The 12,557-nt window shown below is 36.4% G+C and overlaps 1 protein-coding gene across 4 annotated transcripts in view; it reads left to right on the forward strand.

Annotated features, from left to right (window-relative positions):
* LOC106867577 (natural resistance-associated macrophage protein 2) overlaps positions 1–12,557 on the forward strand; it is an 81,593-nt gene that overhangs the window by 34,290 nt on the left and 34,746 nt on the right. For all 4 annotated transcript variants that reach the window (XM_014912485.2, XM_052967646.1, XM_014912486.2 and 1 more), the window contains exons 3-5: positions 3,026–3,148; positions 4,944–5,109; positions 9,393–9,453. In XM_014912485.2, coding sequence (XP_014767971.1) covers positions 3,026–3,148; positions 4,944–5,109; positions 9,393–9,453 — 350 coding nt within the window. The remainder of the gene's footprint in view (positions 1–3,025; positions 3,149–4,943; positions 5,110–9,392; positions 9,454–12,557) is intronic.

Below are 12,557 nucleotides of genomic sequence, written 5' to 3' on the forward strand. Positions count from 1 at the left end.
GTAAAAATAAATACAAAAAAGGTGTTTTTTTTTGTATGATTGTATATAGAGGAATATATTATTTTGCTTAAAAGAGTTCCAACACTGTCTGTTTTTTATGTTTTATTTATATTCCTGCAGAACCAATGTGGGGTATAGAATATGGAATATACAATATATAATATAATATACAATATATAATATAAAATAAAATAAAAATGGATGGCACCATGAAATAAAATATTGAATGTAGATGAAATATTGAGTGTTCAATATAAAGGATCAAATATATAAATATAAATATATAAAGGCGACTCGAGTTTCAGGGCTATTTCCCTTCGTCATGGCCGGTATGACAGACTTTATATACACACACAAGCACACACGTACATAAATACATGTATGTATAAGTATATTTGTGTTAATGTGCAGGAATATTGATATTCCATGCTTGTCACTGCTTGAGCAAAATAGAGGTGATGGTTGATATTCCTTAGGGACTTTGTGACTGGTTACTCTTTGTTTTCCGTGATGTCTTGGAATAAATTCATTTACTTTTAAAATAACAGATAACAACACATGCTCTCCATATGTATTGTTTTAGGACAACCCTTGTTTACCAACCAGCAATCTATGATAATTACACTGTATAACACAATTTTTGTCCTTGGGTAGCAATTGTTATTTCCTATTTGCTTACCTTTAGAAAGTATGAAAAATGGCTAACATTTCCTTCAAACTTTGATTTGTTACTTTTATTCAAACCCCAAAGAATTCCTCTCAACACATGGCTATGATGCTCTCCCACTACTCCTGCTCATGATCAGAGATGCAAGTATTGTCAGCCACTAAAGGACATGCTCAAGTGGTTATGGTCAAGCGGTTGACAAACAAATCTGTGTTACTGAGCAGAATATTTGCTATAACAATATTTCTGCTTCAGCAACCCAATGCTGAATCTGTCTCAAATGTAATAGAAAATAGGTCAGTTTCCAAACATTCATGTCCAGGTCACAAAAACAAAGTTTGAAGGAAATAGTAGTCATTACTTTTGATTTCTAGATAGAAGCAAATAGGGAAATAAAACTTACTGGCCAAAGACAAAAAAAAAACAGAAATTAAAATTTTGCTACAGTGTTATCGGACTTCAGATCCTTTTCAAGTGGGTTCTCTGTTTTTGTCTCTGGGTTTCCTTGAAAAGTTAGAAAGTCTTGTTTGAGGAAGCCTTGCAAGGGACCCAGCCTGGTACTGTGACATTGTCTAAATACCCTTACGATCACTAGTGATTGTTGTTCCACTCCCTTACTTCTTCATTTGAGACAAGTTCTCTCCACTTGATCTTTTATCTTTTATTTCTTTCAATCATTGGACTGCAGCCATGCTTAGGGCACTGCCTCGAGGGGTTTTAATAAAAGACAAAATCAACCCCTTATTTTTTTATGCCTAATACTTATTCTATTGAATTGTTTTACTGAACCACTAACTTATAGGAACATAAACACCCCAGCACCAGTTAAGTGGTGGTGTGACAAGCACAGCACAGACAGACAGACAGACAGACACACACACACACACACACACACACACACACACACACACACACACACAAGGTTGATAGTGACTTCAAAGTTTCATTGGTTGTGGTTTTGTCAAACTGTCCAATGAAGCTACAACCGGTGAAGCTTTGAAGTCACATTTGACTATTACTTTGTACATATGCATACTACATATATATACAACAGGCTTCTTTCAGTGTCTGTCTACCAAATCCATTCACATAACATAGGGGCTATTGTAGAAGACACTAGCCCAAATTACCATGCACTGTGACTGAACCCAAGACCATATTGTTGATAAGGAAGCTTCTTACCCACATAGCCACACCTGTGCCTATGTATAGAATTTTATGATGATAAGTGAAGACAAATGTGTTGATGAGCTTCTTTATTATTTATCATGTATCACAGTTATACAGAAGACTAGATATTACATTAGATGTATACATAGATGTATACATAGATGTACACCTTCCTGTATGAGAACTTGTTCTTGATGACAGTAAGAGTTGTATATGAATAGAACTGAATGATTGATATACAAAAGCATATAATATTGTTAGGTGGACCAGTAAGTCATAACTGGCTGAGGTGGTGATACTGCCATCATCATCATCATCATTTTAATTTTAACTTCCATTTTTCCATACTGGTGTAAATTGACCAAGTCTTATAGTATGACATATTGTATTCACTGGCAACCTTTTGTAACTACATCTGATAAATCTGAGCTACAACCTTCCCCCATTACACATATGTTCTTCCTCTACTATGGTTAAGCTCTTCTCTCAGCACTGGTATATTTTCACTGATCACAACAATCCATTTACATAATATACCTTGTGGTCATTTACACTGTTTTACTTACTTAAGGCCTTCACTTTCTCTGTGGATTGAAGTCATATCAATGACTTTTTTCTCCACTGTTCTCAACACTGGGCTGTTTGTTCTGCTTCTCTTCAGAGAGATCCCTGTTTTTTTCAGTTCTCTCTTAGTATTTTAGGACCTCCCTTCTGGCCATATGTTTCCCTGAGGAAAGGCCTTCTTCTTCCAGGTCTTGTTACTTTTGAATTGTCATCAGTGCTTCTGTAAATTTGCTTTTTTCTAGGTAGGGGTGTTGACCCTACACAAATCCATTTTTACCTCTGGGAATGCATAGTCCATATTAGTCTTTCACTGGCCCTGGCTTCTTGATGAGCATGGTCCATATTAGTCTTGCCACTATCCTTTGACCTGTCCAGCATTGGAAGCCCTACCAAGAACTTGCTGCCTGTTTTCATAGCTCTCAGTGTCATCAAGATACACAAACCACCACACATCAACATGGGCTGGACTGTGAGGTTGTTTTTTTTTTTTTTCACTACATGCAATAGTCATTAATCTCCAGATGTTTTCCCAGGCCACTAGTACTGAATATTCATCATTTTGAAATGACAGATCAAAAGTAATACTTATTCTCATTGTTATATTATTGATGTTTTATGTTTCAGTATAAATTCAGTTTTCGTAAATTATGGGCTTTCACTGGCCCTGGCTTCTTGATGAGCATTGCTTACCTGGACCCAGGAAATATTGAATCAGACTTGCAGTCAGGTGCTAAAGCTGGATTTAAGGTAATGGTTTGCATATTAAGCATTACATAGTATATGAATATTACATATAAACATCTGTTGTTTTAATAATTTGTTCTTGACATGATTAAAATTTAAAATTTTCGTTTTGTATCAATATTATGTGTGTGTGTGTGTGTGTGTGTGTACACACACACACACACACACACACATATATATATATATTTTTATATATGACGTTGACCACTAACGTGGACATTTAATATGCTAGAAATAGATCACATCTTGTGTCTAAAAAGACCTAAATTGTTCTCAACATGAAATATAGCGTGATACCAAAACATAAGTGGGCAAGACATTTAAAAAAAAACCGAAAAGGAACATTATTAAACAGGGACCGGTTTCGAATTTTAACAATCTTACCGACTGTCTATTTCTCATCAGCCTGATTTGTAATGGAACCATAATCATCAGAACCCCATACAAAGTTGCCCACTGCCATAGGTGCGCGTGTATATGGTTCTGCTAATTACAGCTTAATAGTAAAATTCAAAAGTCTTCGTTTTGGCGCGCTAATTCCAGGAATATGTCTGCAGAGAATATTTACTGCGTCGCATATATCCAACACACACACACATATATATACATACAAATTTAGTAAATGGAGTAAAACGCATATGTTAAATGAATTCTTTTATTTCCAACATATGTTTCGAAGATTACAAATTGTACCTTCCAAAGGAATAGGTGATGTTGATAAGGATGTAATCTTCTCTTCAGGGAAATACATAGGAACCAGCTTAACCGTAAGACATTTTAATCAAATGTATTTTAACCGAATAATATATATACATACATATATATTTGTGTGTGTATGTGTGAGTTGTGTGTCTATGTAATGTATTTGTATGTGTGTGCATATATATATATGTATATATTATATACCCTAAACAATAAAATTTCCATATTAAACCAAAATAAATCTCTTCATACCTTTCAATCAATCCACATCCTACAAACACATACTATTTCTCCTCTAGTCACTTCCCTTCCTATACAAATACTTTCCCTGCCAATCTACGCCACACATAACTATCATTCACATTACTCCACCTACTGAAAAACAACTTGTCAAAGATTATATAAAATCAGAAAGAACCAAAATAAAGCATTGTCTAATGAAAGAAGCAAGCTGAAACTTTGAAGTCATTGCAAACATTTTCCCTGTAGAAGTTAATAAGTATGTACTATACTTTAAAGTATTGAATAACCCTTCACTTTTATATGTTAAACTGTTATATATATATATATAAATAAATAATATATGAGTATATGCATATATATGTACATGTATGTACATACCTTCATCTACATGTATATATAGATGCATATCTGGGTACATGACGTTGCAAAAAAACCATGAACAAAATGATAAACAAGGTATAGAAAACACACAGGCCACATAGAGAACATTTCCTTCATCAGCTGCCACCATTATAACACTGGCGTTTCGAAGAGTTAGGGCAGGACGCATCGTTACAAGGCTCTTCCCACGGACACAAATTAAATTTTTTCCATGGAGGAATGTAGTGGCAGACAGAAAACAAGACAGGAAAACGAAACAGTGAAATAAACAAAGAAGGCTATACGGCCGAACGTATCAAATAGGAGGTAGTACCCAGTTGCTAAATTTCCATTGAGTTTTCTCATCACATTCTTAATATACATATGAAGGGAAATATCCTATTTTATCTTTTAAAATTTATGCCTTACACTTACATAATACTTGACTTTTTTTTTTTTTTGTTTATATATATTTGTATATATTTCCAAATAGTTACTATGGGTTTTGATGTCAGCAACAATACTTGGTCTGTTAATGCAACGACTTGCTGCAAGGCTGGGAGTTGTCACAGGCATGCATCTTGCTGAGATTTGCTACACATATTACCACCGAATACCACGTTTGATATTATGGATTATGGTTGAAATTGCAATCATAGGTAAGTTTTATTTGGCCATGTTCTCTTGCTTTTCTTGAGTTAAGTTTGTTTGGAAAGTAATTTAATCTGAGATAGCAGTAAAAGAAAGAAAAGCATGTACTTACATATTAACTTCTACTTTGTTATCATTGTTTAATGATATTAATAACAATATTTATCATTAGATATCAAACTATTCTAACATACATTTACAGCATTGTTGTAACGTTAAAATGTATGTATTGTTTATTTTCCCACATCAGTTTTGGTCAAGTAGATCTCTGATGAATGGCATTCCAGTCATAATCTTCTTGTTAGATGATACATTGATTCTAGAACTTCATTATTCAATGTTGCGTTCTCTTTTAAAACAATGATGTATGATAAAGGGAGAAATTATTACTATTTCTTTCAAGCAGGTCCAGTACCCTCATAGGGGCTTCCTCACTGGCTTTTAATATGTGTTGTTAAGGGTGACAGTGAACCTAACCATTATCTTATTTATGTCATTAAATTCTTGTCATAAGTAATAGTATATTAAAAACTTTTCATTTCTCACATTGGTAAAAGTTTGTAAAATTATCATGTATGTATGTATGTATGGTGGTGGTGGAGGGGGGGACAGAGAAGCAGGTAGGTATTAACAATTTAACTCTTTAGCATTCAGATTATTCTATCAAATGTAATGCTTCTTTATTCACATTGTTTTTAATTACTCATGCATTATCTGATAGCTTTGGGGATTTTGATGATATGATTTCTTATTTTTAGAATAACATTGTAGGATAGTTATTGGAGGTCAGATCTGGTTGGTTTGAACATTAAACAGGTAAATATTTGGGCCGGATATGGCTGGTTTAAATGCTAAAGGGTTAATATTCCCTAATATATTGTTAGTTTTGTTTTTTATTTTATCTACTCTGGAAAGATAAAATGCACCATCCCTCATTACTTAATGATGTGATAGAGGTAAATGATAAAGGGATGTTGGTGATGGTGGGTTGAATATGGACAGGTCTGAATCCCAACTGTCATCATCACCACCACCTACTTAACATCCATCTTGTAATGCTTGAATGGTCTTCTCCATCCTAGCAGATTGTCACTTATCAGGTTTAGCATCTTGATATCAGTCTTCACCTTTTTGTTTCTCATCTTCTACCTAAATCTTCACCATGGGTTTCATCCTCATCTAGCCTTGACACTCTTTGACTCTTCAGTATTTGGATTATTCTCTCAAATATAATGTTTATTTATTCACAATGTTTTCAATTGATCATGCATTATCTTGTAGCTTCAAGATGTCAAGGATGTGAGAGTTTATTTTTCGGATGATATAGGATAGGTGTGAGAGGCTGTAGCCAGTTTGAACATAAAACAGAATATTTAGGCCAGATAAGACCTGTTTAGTAGAAGACACTTGCCCAAGGTGTCATGCAGTGGGACTGAACCTAGAACCATGTGGTTGGGAAGCAGAGAGTTAACTGATATCTTCCATACACATCCAATGCTCATACCACTGTAGTCTTCTCTCTTGCACACTATCTATGATTCGTTTTATATCCAGCTTTTCTCTCAGCTCATTTGCATCCATGCTCAATAACATGCATCCAGTAGAGCATGTTGCCTCATTACCATGGAGAATTGTACTTCATATAAGCATTATACAATCTGCTCTTTACTCAAAGAGAGAAACTCTTTATTACTAGAGATAGCTACTCCTTAAACTTTTCAACCCTGTTCTTATTCTGGCTATTATACTTCCTGAAAGCCTATCTTCACTGTTAACTAACTCACTTAGGTAACAACTATCAACTACTTCTAGGGAGTTATCTGAACATTTAAAGGAATTTATTTCATATGAAGTTTTGCTTTTGATAGCATTTGTGCATCTGCCACTTACGAAGTCTATCTTCTCTGTTAGCCTATTAATGATCTCACTATATTTCTTGTGCTTCTGTACCTCCATACTAGACACTGAATACACTGTCATAGTTTATGCTTTTATGTTTGTTTGTTCATTCCTTTTTCATGTTAGCTGGTTGGATTAGAATTTATTTGAAGTTGGATTTTATGGCCAGATGCTCTTCCAGTTGCCATTCTTTACTTGTCTTTTTAAGAATAAAGGATTTATGCTAGACATCTCTGAAAGCACAGAGTGACTAGTCATAAAGTACATAAGTATTGTCAACATTATTGCCATTTTGCTCAAGCTGAGAGAGATGTAGAACATAGACATTCCTCTGCATTCACATACATATGCACACACTTCACACTTGCATGGGTTTGTGTGTGTGTGTGTGTGTGTGTGTGTGTGTATTCTTTTATTCTTTTACTTGTTTCAGTCATTTGACCGCAGTCATGCTCGAGCACTGCCTTTAGTTGAACAAATCGACTCCAGGATTTATTCTTTGTAAGCCTAGTACTTATTCTATTGGTCTCTTTTGCTGAACCACTAAATTACGGAGATGTAAACGCATCAAGCGATGGTGGGGGGACAAACAAATGTACACACACACACACATCTGATAGACTTCTTTCAGTTTCCATATACTAAATCCACTCACAAGGCTTTGGTCGGCCCAAAGCTATAGTAGAAGGCACTTGCCCAAAGTGTCATGCAGTGGGACTGAACCAGGAACCATGTGGTTGGGAAGCAGTTCATTTTCCATGCTGGAAAATATATATGGTTATCATCATCATTTTGATGTCCACTTTTCCATGCTTGTATCAGTCAGATGAAATTTGCTGAAGAAGATTTTTACTAAAGCAGGATGCCCCACCTGTCACCAACCCTCACCTGTTTCCAAGTAATTTACTGACTGATCATTGATATCTACTAAAAAAATGCAACCAACGAGGGAGCCTTTCCATCATTGTTTGACCTGCATGATTTAATGAAATATTTGAATATATATGCAATAATTCTAAAGCTGTAAACAAATGCTTTTAGTTGTTGAGAGATGTAATTTTACAATTAAAACTAAATTCAAAAATTTTCTTTACTTGTTTCATAAAATAAAACCAGTTTTCAAATCCTCACTGAAACAAGTTTGGACGTAGAAATGTGTGTGTGCACTCGTGCATGCCTGCAACCGCTATTAGTCAAGTCAAGGTCAATCATGTATTGAAGGAAAGAATTTGACCTAGTTTGGCCTAAAGGCAATAACATTTTTCCTATCAATTTTTATATCTTTATATACATTTATACTTACACAAACACATTTTTTTTGTGTTGGCACTCCGTCGCCTACGACGTCGAGGGTTCCAGTTGATCCGATCAACGGAACAGCCTGCTCGTGAAATTAACGTGCAAGTGGCTGAGCACTCCACAGACACGTGTACCCTTAACGTAGTTCTCGGGGATATTCAGTGTGACAAGGCTTGGAAGTTGTTTTCTGTAAGTGAGTCAAGGACCTTCTGTGATATGCTCTTGATCTCGAGAATGATGTTAAAACAGCAACTTTCGAGCTGCATTTTCACCTTGAGGAAGAGATGGATTTCTGCAGATGCTAAATCTGTCAAATAGGGCAGGTGCAGAAGCAATACCATGTTGTTTTTGGCAAGAAACTCACAAGTGAGGAGAGTTCAGTGACAGAGTGCATTGTCATCATGAAGAATTCAATACTTCACCCTCCACAGATTCGGTTATTTTTGCTGAATCTCCTCCCTCAAATGCTTCAAAGCTTCACAGTAGAACTCTCGATTGAAAGTCTAACTCTGGGGGATGAATTCTTGATGCACAATGTGAAGATCATGCTGTTGATTGAGCTGTGGCTCTGTTGTGCCTTCTTTGGTCATGGAGGTGAAGGGCTCTTCCATAGTGGTGACTGTTGCTTTGTCTCAGAGTTGTACCGGTAGCAGACTTCCCAAGTTTAATGCAAAATTTCATGTTGGCTCTTTGTTTCAACTTCCTGTCCATTACATAGATCACAGATTACAACATTCACATGATTGCAAAAATACAAATTTCACAACTTGCAAAGTAAAAACACTGTCACTCGGCACACTACCTCATGAAGGTCAATGCTAGCTCTCAATTGCACACACAGCCTTGCACTGCCATCTGTTGGCGTGCTATGGAACTGGTCTGGGAATTCTTTGATACCATGTTGTAATTCTTTCATTCGTTCAACCATTTCATTCTGAATACAAGGTGTATGTGTGTGTATGTATGCATGCATGTATCTTTGTATGTGTGTATGTTTGCATTTGTCTGCATATACATCTATGCTTGTGTTCATGCATGTAAATTATGATTGTATGGAAATTGATTTAATCAATGATTATAATAAATATTTCAGGTTCAGATATGCAGGAAGTCATAGGAACAGCAACAGCTCTTTATTTACTTTCAAATGAAAAGTAAGTGAGAAAAGTTAAATAATTCATTCAATAAATTTGTGTTTGTGTATATGTGTGTACATCTATGTGCAACTTTTATTTGATATGTTTTCTTGAACACATCTTCTTTGAAAAACTCCCGCAATGGTACATGACAACTTAATCTCTTGAGCATCATCCAGACCCACTTGCAACATTCTTGTATCATATTCTCTACACATGGAATGCTAACAAATTAAATCCTCAAACTTGCTACTTAAGCAAGGTTAGGTCTTGCAATTTATTATGATCTCTCATGGCAATGTCACTTCTCTAACATCCTGGAAATTAAGTTTCTCCTTCAGAACTAGAAAATATATCTCTGTATTTAAGCAGTGGAAAATATAAAGAATTCAGGAATTACATTGCCAACATACACCACTAGCTCTGATAGTCAAGCCTTTTCTCACCAACACTGGAAATCCTCATCTGACTATTAGTTTCTACTTCTTAAAAATAAAACTCAGAGGCCTGCATATATCTATTGTCAGAAGCTTCAAGTTTTTGGTGTATATTTTGTTAGCCCAGTTGTTGAGTTACTATAAAGTTTAATTAAGATTCATATTAGAGCACTACTCACATATATGGGAAAGTGTTGTGGACACATGTATGTATATCCTACATCCAATCTAAAAGAAGGCCATTTAGCTGATTGATAAACATTCACTTGTCAATATGGCACAACCTTAGACTTTTTCTTTTTCTGTATCTTTTACTGTAACTATAAAACTTATGTTGAACTAGCAAGCTTCATATCACCTTCACATAGGTCTACCTATTGCACTTGTCACTCCTTTCATAATTCTTATTAATGATGAGATGAAAGACAGGCCTCCCCAATTACTGCACTAGTACTATTTTATATCCTTCTTTCCCAGGGTTTCAACTCTCTAGAATCACCATTCACATATTTCTGATAAGCATTGACCTATAGAATGTCTAGTTGGATGTCAGCCATACTGGTTGGGAAATTAGTCTGGTGGAGATTATTTCAGACATTTCTCTCCAATGACATTCTAGTTTCTTCCATTACACTATATTTATATTTCTTATTACTTTTCTCTCATCCTCTAATTAACTTATCATTAGCATACATTCTCCTTTTAATTGTCAATTAACATACATGCTTCTCCTCTAGCTAGATAAATGTGACAGTTGACATTAGATCTAGCTTTCTGCTACCTCTTTTCTTTATCTTCATTCTAGGCTTGCCACTGTGTTATCACACTATCATCATGCTATCTAGTATTTGGCTGGACTCTGCTCTTGCTCAAAAGTTAGTCAGTGACAGGCGTTAATATATTTTTTAAGAATGCCCATCCATTTCTTATGTAAGGTTCTTTTTTTCATTCACAACTCTAGCTGTCTTGATCTTAAAGTCCGTGTTGCATTTGAAGATTTCATTCATGTATGTCACAGGGTTCTGGAATCCTTAAGCCCTTTATTTCTTGAGCTGTAGTCATATCACCCATCTCTATCCGTCTTCCAGTTTCTCCTCATTAGGCTCATGCAGAATTTATTCCTCATTTCTGTTAATACTGTTTCTGGAACATAATGGCCCGTAAATAGCACCATTTGAGCGTAATCGTTACCAGCATTGCCTTCTAGTACTTGTGTTGGTGGCACGTTAGAAAATCATTTGAGCAAGGTTGTTGCCAGTGCCACTGGACTGACTCCCGTGCAGGTTGCACGTAAAAAACACCTTTTTGAGCGTAGCTGTTGCCAGTACCGCCTGACTGGCCCTTGTGCCGGTGACACGTAAAAGCACCCACTACACTCTCGGAGTGGTTGGCATTAGGAAGGGCATCCAGCTGTAGAAACTCTGCCAGATCAAATTGGAGCCTGGTGCAGCCTGGTGGCTTGCCAGTCCTCAGTCAAATCGTCCAACCCATGCTAGCATGGAAAGTAGACGATAAACGATGATGATGATGATGTAATATCTGTTATGTTATCTATCAATAGCCTGAGCATTATAATTTTATTTTGTACTTTAATATTTTGGCTATAAAGACACACTATAATAGAAAGAGCAAGATGTGAACTTTCGACTATGGTGATTAGGATTCTATCTCATCAATTTCCCAGCCATCATAACTCTTAGAATGACCTACAAAAATATGTTTTATAAAAATCACTTAAGAAATTAGAGTTTGAAGGAAGACAACATTTATTCAGTATTCTAACTTTGACGAGTTCTAATTGTGAACTGAAAACTTGTACTGGGAAGTAAATAGTGGCTGTGTGGTAAGAGCTTGCTTCCCAACCACATGGTTCTGGATTCAATTCCACTGCATGGCACCTTGGGCAAGTCTCTTCTATTATAGCCCCAGGTCGACAAAGCCTTGTGAATGGATTTAGTAGACAGAAACTGAAAGAAACACATTGTGTGGCAAGCCAAGTGAGACCTAAATCTAAGGCCTCAACCAGTCCACTTATGCGTACCTTCCTTCATTGGACACTAAACTCTACTTGCGAAGACCTGTTGAGGCAAGTGAAATCGAAACCGAGTTAAATTGGACACTAAACTCCACTTGCGAAGACCTGTTGAGGCAAGTGAAATCGAAATTGAGCAAAATTCGACGACTGCCACCCATGCCAATGTCGTCTCCTTCATTAAACACAAAACTCTGCTTGCGAAGACTTATTGGGGCATGCGAAATCGAAATCGTGATGGCACCTGTGCCCAGCATCGCCTTTCTGGCACTTGTGCCCGCGGCATGTGTATAGACTATCGAGCGAGATCGTTGCCAGTGCCCCTAGACTGACTCTTGTACGGGTGACACATAAAATACACCATTTTGAGCATGGCCATTGTCAGTACCGCCTGACTAGCCTTCGTGCCGATGGCACGTAAAAGCACCCACTACACTCTCTGAGTGGTTGGCATTGGGAAGGGTATCCAGCTGTAGAAACTCTGCCAAATGCTGTGCGTGAGAAGACCCGGCAAGCCAAATGAGACCTAAATCTAAGGCCTCAGCCAGTCCACTTATGCGTACCTTCCTTTATTGGACACTAAACTCCACTTGCGAAGACCTGTTGAGGCAAGTGAAATCGAAATCGAGTTAAATTCGACGACTGGCACCTAT

Source organism: Octopus bimaculoides, chromosome 1 (assembly GCF_001194135.2).
Source record: "Octopus bimaculoides isolate UCB-OBI-ISO-001 chromosome 1, ASM119413v2, whole genome shotgun sequence".
NCBI classification, from domain to species: domain Eukaryota; kingdom Metazoa; phylum Mollusca; class Cephalopoda; order Octopoda; family Octopodidae; genus Octopus; species Octopus bimaculoides.